Here is a 22445-nt window from a genome sequence, read left to right on the forward strand (position 1 = left end):
GTCAGTTATTTCTTTCTTTTGCAGTAGTGTCAGCATTAAATATTAGTTTACATTTACACACATTCTTTTTACATTAATTGTAATATTCCAGTGAGATTTTTGTTTGCAAAAGGAGTTTGAGAACAGCCAGTGCTCCACACGGAGATCTGTTCTGATCATCATCCAGTCTGTCTGCAATAACATGAAGTAACAGAACAAACTGATACAGAATCAATCCAGAAAAACTGTGGCATGCTTCAATACTGATACACTACAGCAAAAGATAGAAATAACTGACTTAAAACCCACTTTTTGCTGTTGAAAATACTAATGTTCTGATTATTTTGGCCACCACTGTGTGTGTGTGTGTATATATACATATATATATATATATATACCCACAAAAGAAAAAAATAGCAGCTTCTTTCTGTATATACAAAGAGGTGAACATTAGAACTGTAAAAAAGTTATCAAAAGTGACTCAAACCAATGATTTGTGTGTAAATGATCTTGCGGTCTAACATAGAACTGTAAGACCCTTCTTAGAATCTTATGAATTGTACAGAGAGACTAATGACTAGTCTAAAAAAATACCTGCTGTGTACAATGCCTCAGTCATCTCACAAGACAGATGTCGAAACAGATGGAGCCCCTGTATTCTGTTTGCTTCACGTTCAAGCCGATCCCTTATAATTCATACCCGCCTCTCCGCAGCCCGCCAATCTCTTCACCTTCGCGATTAGCGACGCACTCTTTTCTTTCGACTTGAGACATCGCTCTCACAGAGGCTCAGCTCACAGATGGTGCGTGCAGCAGGAACTGCCATGCAATAGTCGGAGATCAGAGCCATATAAAAGGGAGAAAGGGCAAAGATTTACAAACTCAGGCTGATTGTAAAAGATGAGGTCCAGAAATCCCCCATAAAAGACAGTATGAGAGTTTAGTCCCTTGATTGCACTACTTCAAAGTACAACCTCGAAAATCAGCTGTGGATAGGGGATTGTGTAATGATACATTTTTTTCTTTCTTTTTTTTAGAAAAAAGAAGATTTGATTTGGCAAAAAATTTGGCAGTTTCAGAAAATCCCACCTCACTCTCTAACAAACCCCTTGAAACGGTTTAAATGGTTTAAGTAGAAGGGTGGATCAAGCAGTAATGTGACCAATCACTGATTGAGAACAAGCGATTGCAGCTGGGAAAGTTTCTGCCGCATCTTCAAAGAGAAATGTGATGATAAAGACGGTTTTAAAGGAAGAAAATACTTGGGGAATGTGTATTTTTGTCTAAAAAAACACACTGTATACACCCTGGAAGTGTTCACGAGCTGGGCTTGCTGGCTAATATGCATGTCTCTTTTGTTTCACAAAGAACTGGCAGGTTTTATTCCTTTCGAAAACATTAAAACTGTTTTTCACCACACAAATGAAAGCCAGGGCTCTCCAGTGTGGTGTCTTGTTCTGAAACCTTAAATATAGCCGAAGTCTTTGTAGGCTTGTAGTCACCAATTGCTCGAAACATCCTCCATCATTCAAAATCATTTGAACAAAATGATCCTCAGATTTCCAGAAAGGACACAGTCCATCTGGTTATGGTCTCTACGGTCAGCCCTGGGTTTAGACTCCTCGAGGACAAAAGAAAAAACATATGACCATGAAGACAAAAGGGTGAGGGAAATGTAGGTACCCTGTGTGAGGAGTAGAGGGAGTCTGAGCAGTCTTGATCAGCAGGCCGATGACTGAGGCAGTGGCAGCGCTCGCTCGTTCTTCCTCCCTCCGTTCATGTGTGCATAGGGCTGCGTCTCATCAAACGCTGGCCCCAGCAGCAACACTGGCCCGTTTGCTGTTACCTGTCCTGAGTGCTTGTCTAAGACCAGGCCTGGAGAGGCTGAGGAGGAGGAGGAAGGTGGTGTGGTGGAGGGGGTCGGGGCAGACCCCATCGGAGTCCCTGGCCCCTGAGCTGGGGAGAGTGGCTGTGGACTCTGGGCCTGAGCACCTGTGCTGCCCTGAGAGGAGGGGGCCAACGTGGAAGCAGGATCCAGGGGAACGTTCTCCATGTTCTCCACCTCCATGTCCAGTTCCTCAGTGTCGGGTGGCTTGTTCTCCTCACTGTAGAAAAAGCTAACTTCCCGGAAGGGCGACTCCAGTTCCTCTTTTATGCTGTTGATGATTTCCAGAAAAGACGGTCGCATCTTAGGGTTGTACTGCCAGCACATCCGCATCAGTTCAAACCTGTCGACCAGATACAGAAATGACATTATATTTTCAAAAGACCTTTTTGGGTGTGATGCTATAAAATGACTTTGAACTGCATAATGAGCCAGTTCATTTGAGTAATCAAAATACATACAGCACCACCACTGTAGTCTGATTTATGAACAAATGACTCTTTTGAGCCAGTTCTTTTTAGTAGAAAATAAAAAGACAATAAATATATCAAGAATAATAAAAAGCATAAAACATAAATATAAAGTTGAAATAATGGAAAAAGCTAATTCAAAATGATATAAGACATTATAACCCACATAAATCATAAGTATCAACACTTCAGCGTTGTGGTGGTAACAGAAGTAAGCTCTTCCTTTTTTCTTAAACCTCATTTTCATGAACAAATCTCATACTCATTGCGCTTCAGTGCAAACAAGCAATAATAATGTCTGTAAAATCTTATAAACTGTGTTCAGACTAACAATCTCCACCATCAACAGGTGGCAGTGTTCACTAGAGTTAGATCACACAGGAGTGTTGTGGAACAGACAGCTTCTAGAACATTTTGTGGTCGTACACACTGAGAAGTGCACTACGCCAGAACTGCTATCCTAAACACTCCACAGACTCATTGAACAGCTGAGAACACGTGAAAAGCAAGAGAGCAAAAACAACACAAAAAAACAGCAACAACAAAAAAAAAAAATCATAAAACCCATGATCTTAACAGTTTGGTGTAGTACTGTCCCACCACATCTTGGTAAAACACAAACAAGCTAAGAATAGCGCCAGCGCTCACTGGCCCACTGAAATACATTCGAAGTGACCTCCAGCCTCGGTTCAGAACAGAGCGGGGCGCCGTAGCCACACAACACAGAGGCCTTCACGCAAGGACATTCCACAGCATCGGTTCAAATAACTGACGGAAAGTGAAACTTTTCTGTGCGTCAACTTATGAGACGTTCTTTCATAATAAAGGCAACCCAGGCCTGGCGATCACGAGTTACCTGTCTGTTTGGCATTGTTGGATCACAAATTCATAGCAGAGGCCATCTGTCGTCACTCACTAAAGTGAATTCAAACCCAATTCGAAAATGTGTTAAACCTTGCCCCCTGTCTGTGCTCACTATTGCTTCTCCAAAACCCATTGAGCTACCTTCCTGTCTACTGCCTCTATGGACGACTGCCTTCTAAGGCAGCATCCTAATTGAAATAAAACCTCACAAGTTACTGATCTGGAGCGCTCTACAAAGCCAGCAACTCCACAAATAGCATTCAGCACTAGAGACTCAACTCAAAGTTTGATGTTAGCACGTTGCTAAGCTAAGAGCAAACCAAAAAATAAACTCTATGTCTGCCTGCCTGCCATTTTATACTTTAAAATAATATCTACAAATATTTTTCATTATTACTGTTTTTACTGTATTTTCAAGATTTAAAAAATCTTCCTCAACATATGAATGTTATTGAGTCGGCTTGACAAAAAAAAAAAGTCCAAATAGTGAGAACAACATTATGAGGAACGAACCCTTGCTTTGCAAATGTTCAATGGATCTACAAGCTATTTCTGAATCTCTGCTCTTGTATTTCAGCCAAGTATTACTTAAATTCTCATGATATCATAAAAATGTGAGCGACATCTCGACTTCATGATGTTTAACCGAGTGTAATGATGAGATGCAGATGACAAAGTATGAGCGTCTTTATAGCGCTCGTGTAGCACAGCATATGTTCAATTCCCCTCTCTTGCAATCGGGACATCTTGTCGTAGCTGCCATGGAAACCTGGGGTTTGTGTTTCCATAACAGTTGAGACAAGAAAGAATGACTGAGGGAGAAAGGGGTCAGGAGAAACGGACGGACAGACCTCATGCCTTGCTACTGACATCAGCCCAGAAAAGGAGAACGGCAGACCGGATCAGTGACGCATGCAGACATGCTCCAAAGAAGATGTGAAGAAGCACGAGAAGCTCTTAATAAAAAGTAGAGCAGCATGGGTCAGCGTTCCGGTCACCCCCGGGGAACCACACATTCTCCCTTCTATGGACGGAGGCTCCCTGACAACATGATGTCACCTGTCTCCTTTTAACCCGTGACGCAGATGTCACCAGCCGGGCTTTCGCTTGGCCTGAAGTTAGCAGCAGCATCTGGTGACATACTATCAATATTTTAGCGTGATATCGCATCCCTAAATAGACAAGAGCCGGTTAGAGGACAAAGGGTTAACATTGTAAAACAGAGCGCCAAATTTGGGAGCAAAGTGCAGTTGGGGGACTCACAGCATGTCGGGACAGTTGTCCGGTTTATCCAGAAGTCCCCCCTCCATGACGAAGCGCAGTACCTGCTCGTTGGACATCCCCTGGTAGGGCTGCTCTGCTAAAGTGGCGATCTCCCATAAAACCACGCCGAACGACCTGAAGAAAGAGGAACTGGTTAAAAGAACTTTGCAGGAGGAACACAAAGGCACTTACAGTAAATCATGCTAAATGTCACAAAACCCATTTGTCTGGATTTTGTCAGCAGACCTTTAGCAGAACTTTAACATCATACACATCAAGTAACTCAATCCAGTCGGACGAGGAGAAAGAAGAAAGGAATGAGGCCATTTAAGGCCAAGAGATGCACGAAGAGCCGCTTTGAGACAATTGCTGTCCTGTGGAACCTAAAAGCAGCACTAGCCTGCGGCGTGTCCCTGAAAGGCTGCAGATGCATCAGTGTTTTTGTTTTATTTTTCTAGCCTGAAACAACAAAATGCTCATTTTCAAAACAGCGCGAAAGTCGCGAACACCGCTGACCTGAACTTTTCTCTTTTAGTGTGGTGTTTTTGTTAGCCCTGTGTTCCTCATTAATGAGAATGAGTCCATATATTAGCCGGCGGCCGGTGAGAAAGTGCAGCAGCGGAGCAGAAAGTCGGCAAACCCCAAATAAAAACCACACAAAGAGCACACTGTTGCCAGTCGTTATTCATTAGTTCTCGGAGGACAAATTTTTCGACATTGGCTGAGGATCTGAGACAAAGCTCAACACCCTTTAAAACAGGACTATTACAACAGTGACTTGCATCTAATTGGCTGCAACATCTGTGTGTTGAAAGACAAAACCGCATTAGAGCGGGACTTTTTCAGGGAAAGGAAACAAATAAAGACACCTAACGGCGAGGTTTATGGGAGTACGAGATGGGAGCTCGCGGTGGCTCTTTTCATCTCGGGGACTTCAAAAGTGGCAGATACGGACGGAGGGACAGGGAGGCGGGTCTGCGCTGGCACATCAACCCCATCATTACCAAACATCTGGAGGAGGTTAGGAGCGCACCGAGAGACAGAGCTGTGGGACGCTGGAGATTGGGAAACTGCAGAATTGGAAGAGTCTGTCTATGGCACCGTGACTCTGTTCTACTGAATCGCCGCTGCTGGGACTGAAGCTGTGGAGAGACAGTCTGTCTGAGACAAAGAGACAATGTGTTTGGGCACGCTGCGCTTGGCTGGGACTGGAGGAATGTCTGGAAGTGATGCATATTCTCCCTTGACAAAGGACATCATTGGGAAAAAAAGATTAAAGGGCTTTCACCTCTTATAGGCCTGTGAGGCTTCCTGTCGTATTAAGTAAAATAAAGAGACCGTTTCATTGCTTTCTGGACAGTTGGGGGCCTGTGGTGGAGAGGGGCTACTGAGTCTCTGATGGGACAGCCTGCTGCTCGAGTGGAAAAATCCTAGTTTTTCAGCAGTCAATATTTGGACACCCTTAAATTAAACCTTTTTGATCCAAAAGCTTTATTACTTAAATTTGTTTTAATAGACAAATACACTTTACTTTCATATGTTTTTTTTATCTATTAGGGTAATCTATTACTAAAATCTAACTAATTAATAGTTTTTTTAATTGTCCAGGGGGGTTATTTTTATATAAAAATAACTCCAGTTTGTTGTAATATTTTCTTAATATTTTTTTTTTTTTATTATTTATTTAATTTTTTTTCTATAAATGAATACCGTATTTTCTGGACTATAAGTCACACTTTTTTTTCATAGTTTGGCTGGTCCTGCGACTTATAGTCAGGTGCGACTAATTTATCAAAATTAATTAGACATGAACCGAGAGAAATTAACTAAGAGACATGAACCCATAGACAGTAAAAGAAATGGACACAGCGACCCCATTGGAACTCAATTGAGACAAGTGAAGCCTATTTTTAGCGTTTTTTAGCACTTCCGTTTCTGACGCGCAGACTCAAACGAAGCTTGACGACGTCAGCAACCTGTCTGACAGATGTAAATCTTCTAGTAGCTGTGCGTGCAAACTGCCATCGTTAATCTTGCAGAGACGGCGAGCTTGAGCGGGGAGTTCTTTGTCGTGAGTGAGCAGGAGTAAGTATTCTGATTAATTATTGCGTATAGAATTTTAAAATGTAACGCCAGTACGCCATATTAAGTTAATTGCCTGCGAGCTTCTCCTCCTGTCTGTACGGTAATTTCTCTACTGTGCGACAGAGAGTTGCACAGTAGAGAATATTATGGCATATAATGGGACTCTGAAGACTGAATTAACAACTGTGAAAAAATTCAACAAATCTACTGTATATTTGATCAAATAAATGCAGCCTTGACCATAAAAACCATTAATAAAATTTTGTAAAAAAATTTACTGATAGGATCTGTCCAAATGCCAGCCCAACTCAATCCACAAAAATCAAAAAAGTCAGAGAGAAAAGGCGGCTCATACCAGACATCAGAATTAGTTGTGAACACTCCATCTTTCAAAGACTCCGGGGACATCCAGCGCACTGGCAGCAACCCTTTGCCTCCTTTGCGATAGTAATCAGTCTCGTAGATGTCCCTTGTCATGCCAAAGTCTAAACACATGAAGGGTCAGTCACACCTTTCAATCTATTGTTGTATCAAATAGATTCTTGAATATACTGATCCATGTGACGTGTATCACAGGTTTACCTCCAATTTTCACTGTGAAGTCTTCAGCAACCATGCAATTTCTGGCAGCCAGGTCCCGATGGACAAACTTGTTGGCATTGAGGTATGCCATCCCGTCCGCTATCTCACTGGCCATCTGAATCATCTTCTTCAGCGGTGGCAAAGACTGGCTGCTAGAGCCCTGCTACATGGCAGAAAAAGGGTTGCATTTAACACTTCTGCTTCTCTCTTTCTCTACTACAAACCCTTTCTGAACAGCTGACTGAAATATCGAGTAGCTTTAAAGAACTGTGAACATTACCTAAATGGGAGCATGATATCGAAGCAGAAATAATAAAGATAATTAAGTGTATTTTTAATCTAAAAACCACTGAGATAAATTATGGGGTAAAAACCAGAGCAGACGGGATTGTTTCTGTACCTCTTTGGAACGGAGGGAACGTAAGTAGCTCTTCAGATCGCCCCGTGTCATCAGCTCCATTATAACTAGAGTGGGCTGTCCTTGTGAAACCACACCCAAAAGTCGCACCTAAACCAGGGTACAAAAAAATGCAATTACACTGAAAGACTATGAAAACACAGAGAAACCTGTGTCTGAACAATCTGTCGTTTGGGCATTTGTTTGGTGCTGCCAGAAATTATACACTTACATAAGTATCTTTAAATATTTTAAAGTATGAGTTGTTGGCAAAACCAACTGCTGGATGAGACTTTTCTCTCATTCTTACCACATGGTGACAGTTGAACTCTTTCATAACTGAAGCTTCGTTCAAGAACTCAATGCGTTCACGCATACTAGCGGATTCATTCACAGTCTTGATGGCCACTTTGGTCTCAGGTTCATCTTTGACGACGCCCTTTGCGATGCCCTCGTACACCATACCAAAGGAGCCCTGACCCAGCTCACGACACATGGTGATTTTCTCCCGAGCCACTTCCCATTCATCCGGTACATACACTATTATAATTCAATAATAATTCAATATTTTTTAAACATCAAAACATTGTTAAAATGTACATAAAACAAATTATATATTGTGAAATATTTTTTTCAATTTTTATTATTTTTCTTAACTTACTGGAAAACTTTTTCTTTTTTTAAACAAACCGTACCAGAAAACTGAAAAAAAACTTTTTCAAAAAATCAATTTTAAAAAGTTGAGATAATACTCACTTTCAAAGGGACTGAAGTATTCAGGGTTTACAGAAGCATATAGCACACCATTTCCTAACCTGTCACTATTCCTGAAAGGAAACATAAAAATACAATGGAAAACAGTACTGGACACTGGAAATAAAAAATGAAGTTTATTTTTTTTACTAGAAGGGACATCAACCTCTTTTTGGTGACAAAGATGAGAATGGAAATCACTGCAGCGAGCAACACTAGCACTATAATAGGAAGGATGATGGCCAGTAAGATTGCATTATCATAATTTCCTGTTAGAAAGAAGGACATTTGTACAGAATTAAGAATTAAACATGACATTAGACTGAAACAGGTCTCTCTACATTTCCATTAAATAAGCTATTAAGTTATTAAGCTATTAAGCTAAGTTAAGTATAAGTTATCAGTACCTCCTAAAAATAAAACCATCGGTTTCTTATGTGCATTCTTACTTTTAGGGGGCGGCACATAGAAGGACACTGGTTCAGTCCACGACCCGTTCCCAGCCAAAGATGTGGCTCTGACCCGGGCAGAATAATTTCCAGAGGGCAAATTGCTAATCTGAGCTCCTCGCAACACTCTGTACTGCTGCCGTGATACACACTCATGCTTCTCTGGCTGTAACACACACACACACACACACAGTCGGTTTGTGGCATTGGCTGTAGTTTGAACTATTTCTTAATGGTGTATGAGTTAGTTGTCGCACTAACCTCAGTTCCCAGACGATATTTGATCTCATACATGAGGATCAGTCCATTAGGGTGATTAGGCTCGGGCCACCGCAGCAGCACTGTTCCTTCTCCCTTCTCATCCCTCTCCTGAGTTACAGTGCCGGGAATATCATCCGCTTTGTCTGGGGAAAAACATTACTGTGCTTAAGGCCAGTGCTTTCTTTCAGTAATTCAATAAGATTTAAATTGCATTATGGTTTTAATTGCTGTTAACATGACCTCAATAGCAAATTTTAAAAATCATGCTGTAGGCGCAGTGGAAAATTACTGGAACTGTAATATTTCGCTGGCATGGATATATAGTCACTTGTGCATGAGTTTGGTTTGTTGGTTTTGCTGACCTGCTGGTTTGGTTCTAGAGAACACAAAAGCTGCGGCACTGCAGCGGTGGATCTCGTAGTTACAGGCGTGGATGTCGATGCGGTACACGGTGAAGGGCTGCAGGTTGGATATCTCCATGAACTCTGTAAAGACTTTGTCCTCGGAGAAAGGATACTCTTTCTCATGCAGCTTTGGGTCAGTGATGTTACTCTCCATTCCTGTGATGTTCCTGCTTGCACCTTGCAGCAGTGTGCCATTGGCCACTCCAAATAGGTCTCGCCGTTTCCTGTCTGGAGGTCTGAGAACATGAAAAAGAAAAGTTAAATAGGAAAAGCAAAGAAAATAAAAGGAGGAAAGAAAGAGACAAGAAAGGAAAGGGGAAAAATGACAGGAAAGAGAAATTAAAAGGACAGAGAAAATCTAATTAAAGGAAATGGAAAATATTGGAAACAGAAAAAGGAAAGAGAATGGGAAATAAGGAAAGGAAAGCAAAAGAACAGGAAAAGACAATAGTAAAATAACAGTGATAAAGAAAAGGAAAAGGGAAGAGGAAACAGATTATTAAATGGCTAAGAAGGAAAGGAAAGGAAAGTGAAAATCAAATGAAGGAATGGAAAATGATAGGAAACAGAAATAAGGACATGGGAAAAGGAAATTAAACTGGAAATTAAAATGAGTAAAGAAAAGTGAAAAAAGGAAGTAGTAAATGAGCAAGAAAAAAATTGGAAAAGGAAACAAGAGAACGGAAAAGGAAAGGAAATGGAATCAGAAAAAGGTAATGACAATAAAAAGGAAAGGAAGCAGAATTGGAAATGGGAAAAGGCCAGGAGTAGTAAATGACAATAAGGAAGGAAAGGAAAGCAGAAAAGAGGAAAAGAAACGGAAGTAGTAAGTCACAGCAAAAAAAAAGTAAGAAAAGGAAATTAAGATTAAAATAAAATAAAAGGTAAAGCAAATGAAGTAGTAAACAACAGTAAGAGATCATATATAAGATATAGAGCAGTCAGCCAGTGTCAGCAGAGTCAGCACTGGTTTAAAAGCATTCAAGCCAATTACTGCACACAATTACTCTACAACACACATCACTTCCTTTAGCATGCAAGCCTAATTCTCGAATGTCCTACTAACAGGTCTCTTAGTAACACAGAGGATACTTGCATTACTCCACAACCTACAGAGCTCCTTTTTCTCTTCTGGATCTTATCAATCATTTAGTATCCTGAATGATGAGATCTTTTAAATTCTTATGAGTGTTATACATCCAGCTGGGCTGGGTCTGATCGCTCATAGAAAATTGCTAGTTTTTAAAAGAAATGATCAATTGTTTCCAATAACTCTCTAGTCTGACCCTTGATTTTCATTCAGACTCTTCTTTCTGTCCAGGTACTGTATAAAACCATGAAACATTTATCATTGCATACTATAACATATATACCTTCAAATGAAGCGAGACGCATACAACAAACATTTCTGCAGATGAGAAAATGAAATGAGAAGGCATATTTGGAACAAATATCGAACATCCATAATAATGATATGACCAACTCTGCTTGTGACGGTAGAGACGACGCATGAGGCGATAAGCAAACTGAGGCACTGGCTTTAGGTCAACCCTGCTGCAACTAAAGACATGCAATCAGCAGCAACCACAAGAGCTTACCAGACGCCAACGGACCCACCGCCACTTCACATATATGACTAGGGCAGGGTCACAGCTTTACCTAGAGCCACTTTTAGGAGACACATAACGATTTGCTCGCTCAGGATCTCTGTAAAAATTCAATAGTCAGACCAAACAATACCATCCACCGCAGATGGGAAAGACAGGATGGTTTGAGATGAACATGGGGGAAACCCCAGTGTGCCAAACAAATACAAGAGAGAAAAGTGCTAGTGCCAGACACAAAGACTAACAGACAATAAGTGGAGACAGACATTACAAGTTTTCAGCTTTGTCAAAAACAGTTTGGGGATTCTAACTAGTTATCGATTGACGCATTGAACACATATCAACTGATAACTGTGGCTTCTTGGCTGATTACAAGATCCTTAAAAAAAAAAAAACAATTGTTACTTACATTATTTACAGTCTACTGTGCAACATTTCTGACATAAAATTTAAATATTGCAGAACCAGATCCTGTTGTATGCGCAAAAGTGAGAAGTGTTTTGCTCTAGAGATGACACAGCAGGTATTTTTCCAGACAGACATAGCAACATAGGCAGAAAGGTTTGTTTGAATGTCCTATTTAACAGCCTTCAAGAAGTAGATTTACAAGCAATTACGAACTTTAACCACTGATGATTATGAAAGTTCAAACTTTGCTATAAGACTTATTCTGCCAGCTCAAATTAATCAACCAAGAAATGACAGTAATGGGAGAAGATCTTTGTCTGTTTGCTTTTGTATATGTGTGCGAGTGGAAACTTTTAATAAAAGCCAACGTAGAACGCTGTAGGGAAGAACAATCAAATCAACTCTAACCACATTCCATGTCACTTCCATTGAACGGTGCTACATGATTTATAAGTGGGGGATTTGGAAGCAACTGGACACTATTTAACACTTACTAACTAGGGATTCAGATCACCCTTGAGAGTGTTTACTGTGGAAGATCAAATCATACTGAGTATCACTTCAACCCCACTACTCATCAAGCACAAAGAAAACCCTTAAAGTGCTACATTAATGCTATTGTATTAAATAATTATTTTGGAACCTTTAACTCAGGCTCAAATACGGTCAGGATCTGCATTTACAGCCATAAACATTGATCTTAAGTGAAATGCTTCTGGCACTGACCGCTGACTAGGAAAAGGTCAGGCTTGCATCAAGAACTCGGACGCACAGGATCAAAGGCCTAACAGCAGGTGTTGACAACACTGACAGCAGCACATCCAGTCTTCCTTCTCCCAGGCAGGAAGACTTATGTGTCATTGATGCATAGGCAACACCTCACATCCCCTGGCAGAAAGTCAAGTCCTCGCTCAGGAATGACTCAGACTCCCATTACAGGGCCCAAAAAGCTGATCAGCTGTGTGGGAGTTTGAAAGAGAAGACATCGCATCCACACCTCTTCTCGAAAGGGATCTTACTTTGGAATTCATTAACATTCCACATAGGTTTGCTGTACATTTCCTGGGAGCCGGACGCTCCAAAGCAAACAAAGAATGCATCTAAGGAAGGAGAGAAAGAGAGTGGGCAAGAGGAAGAGGAAAGGGAGACGACAGTTGAATGGAAAAACATATCCGCTTCATTCAAGTCTTCAGGATCTCTAGTTTGTCTCCGACTCGAACGGTTATGTCTCAAACATTGATAATGAGGTCTACTCAATGGGGACGGAGACTGGCAAATCTAAACCAAAGGCAGCAAGGGGGCTGGGGTTGGTGGGTCAAGATAGAAATAACAAGTGATTGAGAAAAGGGCTTCCTGAGCATCCTGCTAATAAGGGAAAGCATATTTACATTCAGAAAGTCTGTTTTCCATCGATTAGAGATGGAGAGACGGGTTGACGGGTGCATCACGTTGTCCCTGAGGGAACCGCAAACCATTACCTTGATGATAATGGGGCTCCAACAGCAGAAGTTTGGGAAAGCTAAGTAGTAGAAGATGTTTGGCGACATCGATTTGTGCATCAATACTCATGACTCAAAACCCCGGTCCACCCCAAAACACACATACACACACTCGCAACCAAATAAACAACCCACAAAAAAGCCTGATTGCAGATGTCCTGAACGAACCCTCGGAAAGTCTAGAAGCATGTGTGTCTGAGCAAGCCTGAACCGGTTTCTGTGTGCCGTTCTTCTGCCGCATGAGACGAGAAAACATCCGATGCCACAAGCAAGGTAAACAGATAACACAATGCAGACGTCACTCCTCGTTTCAGCAAACAAAAGCCTAACATGGAGCGAGCCCTCAGCCGGCGGCTGCTTTCCAGTCTCATTAATCTAGTCTGCGTCCGTTTGTGCATCCCAAATTACAGCCTGCTGAAGTCTTAATATGCAACCGCCACAATTGCCCCAGCAACAAACAATGTGGCTACATAGGCCTGGAGTTCGTACCTTTCCCCCCTGTGCCATCTGATTCCGCTCCAGCCTCCGCTGCTGGCATCTACCCCTTTCCAAAACCTCATGTTCTGATCTTGTCAGCCCCATGTCGAAATAATTAAGCCTCCAAAATTCTGGTTTTGATTCTATGAAGTCAAGCCGCCTCAAGACTATGAGCTCAGACCTACTTTTGTAATCGCTCTCAAGGAAGACTGAAGAAATTAAGGTCTTCAGACCACTGTTGTAAACTGTGGCAGAAAGTGCTGGGAGTAACCCAGTCTCTGTTGCTACTGAGGGTCCACCTTACCTTTCAGTACGCTAGAGAAGTAGTTTTCCATCAGGACCTAGAATTCACATCAACTGGCAAGCAAACATTGTACAAAAATGGTGTGTCATACAAAAGTTGAAAAAAAATATATTGAACGAAGTTAATGTGTGTTACCACAAAATTAAGTCAACTCTTGATTTCTCGTGAACATGCTTTGAAGACTTACACGGAAGAGAAGAAATTGTTGAATACATTTTTGTTTCCTTTGTGTGCAAAAATGATTGTTTAGTTCAATTAAGGTTGAACCACTGCTCTCAAATGGACTATTTTAGCGATGTCCTTACTCCCTTTCTGGGCCTTGAACATGGTAACTCCACTGCAGCCTATGCAGCATCAAAAAGTTTTCGGATTCCATCAAAAATATGAACAGATGAACAAAGGTCTTACGAGTTTGGACCGACAAGAGGGTAAGTAATTAATGACAGAATTTTTGGGTGAACTGTCCCTTTAAGGTTTTATAAAAAACACTTTTATTTATAAAAAAAAATAAATTAAATATAATTGATTTGAACAGAAATTCATTCTGTTGAATTGTAAAATTGTTCCTGACACTTTTAGGGTAAGTTTATGATTTTAGGCATTATGTTATCACAGCAACAAAGTTGTCAATTTGAACCTTTTTGTCTATTTTAACACTAAAATCTTTTTAACATGCATTCTATGGCTAAACATTTGAAACACAGTATTAAAGCATTTACAGATTGACCCTGATTACACTTACATTGTAGGTGCTTCACTGTAACCTAGATTTGAAAATTTAGAAAAGTTGTGTTGTAATACTTGTTGATTCGACTTGTACTGAACCTAAAATGTTCTTTTTTCAAAACCAAATTATTCTAACATTTAAACTTGGCTTAGGCATTTGGGGTGTAAAAATGGTTTCAAATAGCAGGAGATGCAGAGGTCCACTGAACCAAACAGACCTGCGTCACAATAAGAGCTTCAGAAAGTGCCATCAGTGCAAGTCGCATACCTGGGTGTGAAGATAGAGTTGTGCAGGAAGTTCTCAAAGACTTTTCGATAAGATCTGTCTTCAGCTTCGGCCTTTAGGTCTTCCTTGGTTTTTGGGCAGAGGCAGCAGATCTTCTCACCCCCACCAGCATCTGATTTGGTTGGCTTTGTTTCCCCCTCCATGTCGGACAAAGCCGTGGCTGAGATGCGGATGGGAATTTTTAGCTCTGTAGTCCAAAACAATGACACAGACAGAGCTGACAGAGCAACAACAACACAAGCTTCACACATTATGTAAATATAGTTACTGTACATTTCTCTGGAATACCCTGAAGGTTGAAGGTTAGTGGAGGTGATGAGGGTGCATTAATGGTGCACATTTACCTTTGGAGCAGTAGTTATGCTGGTAGAGTTCACGGTCTTCTGTCTGCTGCTGCCAGCGGAGCAGATAGAAGGTTTTGTTTCCATTGGGAGAGATGGGAGGAGACCACTTCACCATCAGAGATGAGGAGGAGTTGGCATATGCACGGGCATCGAGGGGCATTGATGGCGCTGTGGAATTGCAAGAGATTAGTTGGCGTAATAAGTCAAATTGTAGATTGGGTACTGGATATTGGAGGGATAGTGATGCCCACCTGATGCATTGGTGCGGATATATACCACCTCACTCTTAGCCCCCAGAATGTGCTTGTCTTCTACAACAAGGGTGACGGCTTTCACAAAGATGGCATATTGTGTCCAGGGTTTAAGAGAGGACAACAATACCCCTGGGTCTGTAGATTTGTCCTGAGGAAGGTCTACATCCACCATGTTCCAGCTATTTGAGCCACAGCCATCTTGTCCGTCAAATTCTGTGATGTTCTGGAATGGTCTACATCGAGACAACAGCGTGCAAATGCACATTTATATAATGCTTTATCACAACCCTCAAGCTGCTAATAAACTTGATGTGAATAATATGTCTATAATAGTAACTTCTAGCAGTCTGATACTTACGCCTCCTTGTAATACACGATGAAGCTGATGAGGTCTCTGTAGTCAGGCGGTCGATATCGCTCCCAAGTGAGCTTTATCCGAGTACTCTGAGTGTGGTTGGATTTGAACTTTAGAATATAACTCTCACCTAAAAGAGGGGTCATAAGAGAGATTTAACTAAAAGCACCCATAAGAGTTCTTCAACTTGAATGTATGACTGTGCCATGGATTTTCCATCTTTCATGAGCTTCTAGGAATCAGAGTGGTATTAGAAAAGACACTTCTGTTAATGTCTCACCAGTCTAAAGTCAGAGCAATTATGTTCTGAGGAAAAAGTATGACCACATTGGTTAAGCAGTAAACATTGGTTTCATCGTTCTTCGAAGCAAATTCGCTCTGTACAGAAATCTGTCAAACAGATAATAGAGCAGGTACAGAAGAACAACTGGGACACCTTGTGAGAAAAATGCATTTTAAGAGGCTTGAGTGATGTCTTTGTAGAAACATAATACTGTCGAAAATAACGAGATAACGAAATATCAAACCAATAAAATGTATTTAAAAGAAAAACTGCACAAGCAACCTTTACTTTTTAAAACCTTTCAGTTTTTCAGGTTTCAATTATAATTATACTTTTTAAAATGTATTTTTTAAGTTACGTCTCAGAAAAGCTCTAGCACCATGATTGCAGAGGCTGCTTGGATTGATATTTTGTTTCTAATGCAATATATATTTCAAATAATGTACATTTAAAAAGAATATTATATTGGAATAATTATACTGATACAATATTATACTAATATATTTAATAATGTGTACTTTATTTGATTACTTTATCAAATTATTTTTTTCAATTACAGATAGAATAGATTTAATTTATAGTTAAATATACAATTTAAATGCTTCTGAATTACAATTAGATTATTTTTTAATTAAATGATTAATAACAAACCTCTTTTTACAAATGTGTATCTTTAACTAGATTGTCACATAAGCAACTGGTCAGTAATGATACTGATTAAATATTCATGAAACTAAGGTACACAATACAGTTTTCAGACCTACCTGGAAGTAGAAATGGTTCAGTGGTTAAATGCTGACTCAGTAACTGCTCTGGCAGAATTACTGAGATGATGAGACTTTTGAATGATTCTCTAAATGAATCAGCTCATAAGAATCAAAATATAGATACAAATATATACAAAACAGACCAAAAATAAAAAGAAAGAAAAAACATACTGTATGTGACCCTGGACCAAAAAACATGTCTTAAGTTGCTGGGGTATATTTGCAATAGCCAAAAATATGAGTTTTGTTTTATGCAAAAAACCATTAGGATATTAGGTAAAGATCATGTTCCATAAAGATATTTTGTGAATTTCCTACTGTATGATAGGGATTCCTACTATATGCAATGCTAAGAACTTCATTTGGACGACTTTAAGGCGGATTTTCTCCATATTTAGATTTTTTTGCACCCTCAGATTCCAGATTTTCAAGTAGTTGTATCTCGGCAAAATATTGTCCTATCCTAACAATCAATGGAAAGCTGTTCTCCCCCACAGGCTGTATTTCTACATTAGTGGGTTAAATGGTATAAATAAGAGATGTGAATAAAACGGTCCAATTACTTTGTCAAATGCTTTTTCAGCATCTAGTGATACTATCATGATTTTGGTTTGTTTTTGTTTTGGCAAAACTAATTAAACGGAATAATCTATTGGTTTTATCTGAAGCATTTCTGTGTTTGATAAAACCTGTTTGATCACGGTGGATTAACATCAGATAAATGTTTCTATTCTAGTGGCTAGAGATTTGGTAATGATTTTTACATTTGTATTTATCTACGAGAGAGGGCCGTAACTAGTGGGATAAACTTGATCTTTGTTTGGTTTTGTTTGGATGTAGTTATTTCTGTGAATACAAAAATTTGCCAGAAGTGTTTAGAGAATTCGTCTGGGAGTTTATCAGGTGCGGGTGATTTGTTGTTTGGCATTTTTATCTAATACTTTTTGGAGTTCATCAGGATTAAGTGGGGGATCTAGTGCGTGTCTGTTCAATTTTGGTTGGTAGTTTTAGCTTTAAAAAATCTAAAAATTTTGCAGTGGCAGATTATCAAATGAAACACTTAATCTACTCACAACTTGCTCGTTCTCCATTGCTACGAGCGTCATCCTCTTCCATCTTTTCCTTAACCTCTGTCTTCTCCCACATTTTCTGGATCTCAGACATGCAAAGCTTGGGATTGAAGCGGAAGAACAATTTCCCAGTTCTAATGGTCAGATTGTGCTGACTCCAGTCCCACAGATACTGCAAGTTCTGGTTGTCGATTGCAGAGAATGCATACGACCTGTAATAGGAAAACACACATACACGAACAACGAAGTATTAAACACTACATTTCTTATCTTTAATGTAAAAAAAATCTAACCAAAGAAAGGAATGGGAATGATCAGATCTGGTTATCCACATGACGAATGCGATATGTGTGAAAACAACAACTGAAGCGTGTGCACAGATTTTGTTTCATTAAAGCACGCATGGAGATCATGGCTTAGGATGACTTCTGCAGCTGCACCCGACTGAGGCGCACGGAACACCTCAGGAACGTGAAGAATGTCTGAGCTGCTTACGAGCATTCCTCCAGATGAAACTCAATCCTAGTGAGATCACAACAGAGAAGTTCCCACAGCCTCCCTCTGACATCCTCCATAGAGCACTGATATCATGTGTGGAAAAATGAGTCGGATAACAGTGTATGTGTGTTAAATCACTTCTTGTATACTTCTGTGCATATACATACTGTATATCAGCTGAATCTCTGGACTTCAGCTTTACGACCCTGAGCTGTACATTCCATCATAGCTGACTTTTTATTACTTTCAGCCATTTCTATGGAAACCTTTGAGGAAATATGTTACAGTCAGAGGACTGTGAAGGACACAGGGTCCTGCACACAATCCTCATGTTCTTCTTATTGTTTCAGACACAAAACTTTGTTGTGTTGCTGCAGAAGTGAAATCATTTTAATTGTAATAATATTTAACCATATTATTTTTTACTGGATTTTTTATTAAATTAACAGGAATCAGTACTATAATTTTTCCTTATCTGACAAAGGAACAAATTATCTCCACATCAGTGGAGTCAGGAGTCACAAGATGACACAAATAATTCGGACACAGTTCTAAGCAGGACAACAAATAAATGGTGTTCAGAAAGATACATAGCATGCATGCAGCACTTGTTTTGCAGGCCAATTCTGTTAAATATACAATCAAACATCCAAATGCTATGATGCTTACTGCTCTGTGAGCTCTTCTCCATGGATGTATCGCAGGCTCTTGAGGAAGGACAGAGAGCCCAGAGTTTGAGAGTGTTTGATCTTTACATATCCAGTCACTGTCTGGATCAGACCCATGAAACTCTCCAGCTCTGATGCAATGTTATCTGGGGAAAGAGAGAGAGAGCGAGAGAGAGAGTGTGATTAGACAGACAGACAGACAGAGAGAGAGAGAGATACGACACTGGAGCAACACAAACCAAATCCCGCAGGACACACAGTGTCTGCACTAACTCATCACTTCATCAGTGAGTGATACATGTGCGGCAGCAACTGTCCCATATCAAACCACTAAGAGCTTTAGCAGCTCTCCTCATACTCCAAAAATTACATGAACCTTATTGTGTCACACCAGGGAAAAACATGTCAGTTAATAAATGGTCCCCCCAGTCATTGACTAATAATTTTCAGGTTCCCAAATTTTCCAAAAGATTTTAATTTGTGCACCAGGTACCATTCTTTGGAAAAATAGATTTAAACAAGTATATTTTTAGTGCATATTGTTAAAAATAATTAACTATATCTCATATCTTCATTATATTAAATGAAAAGCAACTTTTAAAAATATTTTCTGTACTTTATCTTTAAATGTTCACACTAAATCACAGTTAAGATATACTTTCAAGAGCTTAAAAATACTAATATTTTCATTTAACATGTACACTTTGAAAAAAAAAAAAAAACTTTAGTTTTTCAAATCACTAAGAATATGTACCAGTGACAATGTAACATGGTCCTGAATATTTTTTTTGTTGTTTTGAAAACACAATGAAGTTTTATAGTAAAAAAAAAATCTAGCAAATTAAATATTTTAGAGCAAAAAATGGTTATAAAAATTGACATTTTAATATTTTACTAATTTTCATTGCATTTCCATGTTGTAAATCACAATTCTAATGTTATCTGACAGGTTTTCCATGACTGTGGGAACTTGAACTAATAAATGTGACCCTGGACTACAAAACCCATCATAAGTAGCACGGGTATAGCAATAGCCAACAATACATTGTATGGCTAAAAATTATAGATTTTACTTTAATGGCAAAAATCATTAGGATATTAAGTCAAGATCATTTTACATCAAGATATTTTGTACATTTCCTACCATAAATATATCAAAACTTAATTTTTTATTAGTACTATGCATTGCTAAGGAATTCATCTGGACAACTTTAAAAGTGATTTTCTCAATATTGAGATTTTTTGCACCCTCAGATTCAAGATTTTCAAATAGTTGTATCTCAGCCAAATATTGTCTGATCCTAACAAATCAATGGAAAGCTCATTTATTTTACTGGTTTTGTGGTCCAGGGTCACATATTTGCATAAAAATAGGGAGGCACAAATATTGATGCGATGTTTCAAGCTTGGGTCTGTCATTTGTCTAGAAATGAGAAACACCTTATCACTGTGGGTTTTTGGAGAGCGAGGGTACTTACTGCCCCGCCGGATGTTGATGTGAAGGTTGCCTTTGATGACTGTGCAGCCCTGCAGGGACTGAGCAGCGTCCACAGAGTCAATTGTTTTAGATTCGCAGACCTTATCGCACAGTCCGTCACATGCGCTACAAAACATACTGCAGGTGGGAGAGAGAGAGAGGGAGAAGAAGAGAGAGAGAGTGAGTGTCAAGGACAGATCACAGCCACACACACAGACTCCAAACAGGCAAACGCCAGTAAACCGTGACAGGATTACTGTGTCTCACCAAAACACGAAGCATATTAAAGGCCTGTTTTTGACAAACACAAGGTCACTGCTTTTTAAGGTCTCTGTCCCTGCCTGAACCCTGGGTTTTATGTGAAAGGAGGATCATTAAGTCAGCAGTGAGGCAAAACCAGGTCTGGTCAATTTACAAAACAGCCTCAACCTGTAAAAAGTTAATGAAGTGATTTTTCTCTTAATATTTTACTTGAAAAGTGCAGGTGTCCAAGTAAAGGCTAAGGTGTTGTAATTACTTCTCCTTTACCCAATTTAAACACATAATTTCACCTCAAGAAACGGTTCCCAGTATGCTTATGTGCCACCTGAAAGGAAACAGTCCTGGATTTTGAGATCATAAATCTCAATCTAACTTTTCAAATTAGCACATAAATCTCAATAGCAGCATAAATAACAGCTTTAGAACAATTAAGATGGTCATATGGTGTATAAAAGGGTTGTAGAAAGTGTAATAGTGGAGCCACAATCTACAGAGAACAGGCAGGGCTGTTGTTTGTGACCAGTTCTGTGGTAACATTTCCCATTTTAGCTTTATGGATTTATAAATGAGAATTCAAGAGGAACATGTTCATCTAATCTCGCAAATCACGTTGCTAATGTGATGATATTGTGCGGTTAGATAATTATCACAAAATAAACCCTGACAGCAGTTACACTAAAACATTTTACCGCAGAATGCTGTGATCATTGTTCCGAAGGGCCATGTTTTGTTATTTTGAATCGTTCAAATGACTCACTAAATAAGTTCGAGTGGTTACTGAACCGACTCGCTTACTGAACCACAAGCCACTTCTGACTCGAAATGAACCAGCGACTGTTATATCAGTCTTTAGTTTTAAAAAACTGTTTAAAATCAACATTATTTTATTAATAAAAATATGAATCTTTTTGACAAAATGTAAAAAGTTTTTATTTTATTTTTTATTTAAGAGTATATTATTTAGTATGCAGTACTGATACCTTATTTTAAAGTATATATATTTTTTTTATTTATATTAATATCTTGAATGAGCTTTTTTATTTTTTATATTAATTTTAAAGCGGGGGTAATATTTTTTACATTCTTTTGTCATTTTGATTAGTTTTTAATATTTTATTTCAGTTAAATGTCAAATTCAAAATAAGCATTTTTCTAATTTTCATTTGTGTTTTTTAAATTGAAAATTTCCACCCAATATTTATATCTTATTTTAGCTTTATTTCAGTTAAGGAAAACTATTTTCATCAGTTTGGGTTTTAGTTATCAGTTACAATACAGCGAAATCATAAAGAAACACCAGCTCAGGCGGCATACCTCTGAGTCTCATTCCGGGTGAATCCGGAAGGGCAGTCCGGCATACACTCTCCATTGTGAATGACAAAGTCGACCTCACTGGGTAGGTGAACACGGGCACACATGTCCATGGTGATGCAGCGCCAACCTTCAAACTTGTATGTGCCTGGCGGGCAGGCCTCAACGCAGCGGTCCTCGTGAAAGTAATGCTGGCAGGCGGCACATGCCTTATCATTGTCTGGTTCAGTGCAGCTGCCAAGGCACTGGGGGTGACAGCACTTGCCCTTATACGTGCACGCCCTCTTCTCACACTCCTTTGGACACACTGGAAAAGAGAAACACAAATATAGACAAAAACATCAGTTGCTGCTTCAAAAGAAGAGTGAGTTTTAATATTCAAGGCATCTCTGTTGATTTACATGTTTTTAAGGAGGAACATGTTTCTTAAAGCTGTTGCCTTTGAATAATATTATACG

At 39.5% G+C, this 22445-nt stretch overlaps 1 protein-coding gene across 2 annotated transcripts in view; it reads right to left on the reverse strand.

The window, feature by feature from the left end:
* Positions 1–678: 678 nt before the first annotated feature.
* The window catches only part of LOC113118396 (insulin-like growth factor 1 receptor), an 85977-nt gene continuing 64210 nt past the window's right edge, over positions 679–22445 (reverse strand). Inside the window, exons 3-21 of one of the 2 annotated variants that reach the window (XM_026287523.1) lie at positions 21991–22294; positions 20417–20553; positions 18940–19084; positions 17776–17984; positions 15656–15782; positions 15295–15530; positions 15044–15211; positions 14682–14886; positions 9351–9628; positions 8989–9131; positions 8728–8893; positions 8445–8547; positions 8282–8352; positions 7836–8065; positions 7529–7636; positions 7129–7291; positions 6902–7031; positions 4462–4596; positions 679–2207 (exon numbers count right to left, since the gene is read on the reverse strand). In XM_026287523.1, coding sequence (XP_026143308.1) covers positions 1700–2207; positions 4462–4596; positions 6902–7031; positions 7129–7291; positions 7529–7636; positions 7836–8065; positions 8282–8352; positions 8445–8547; positions 8728–8893; positions 8989–9131; positions 9351–9628; positions 14682–14886; positions 15044–15211; positions 15295–15530; positions 15656–15782; positions 17776–17984; positions 18940–19084; positions 20417–20553; positions 21991–22294 — 3566 coding nt within the window. In that variant the 3' untranslated portion in view covers positions 679–1699. The remainder of the gene's footprint in view (positions 2208–4461; positions 4597–6901; positions 7032–7128; positions 7292–7528; positions 7637–7835; positions 8066–8281; positions 8353–8444; positions 8548–8727; positions 8894–8988; positions 9132–9350; positions 9629–14681; positions 14887–15043; positions 15212–15294; positions 15531–15655; positions 15783–17775; positions 17985–18939; positions 19085–20416; positions 20554–21990; positions 22295–22445) is intronic. The other variant, XM_026287524.1, reaches the window with a different exon arrangement.

Source organism: Carassius auratus, chromosome 18 (genome assembly GCF_003368295.1).
Source record: "Carassius auratus strain Wakin chromosome 18, ASM336829v1, whole genome shotgun sequence".
In the NCBI taxonomy this organism is placed as follows: Eukaryota; Metazoa; Chordata; class Actinopteri; order Cypriniformes; family Cyprinidae; genus Carassius; species Carassius auratus.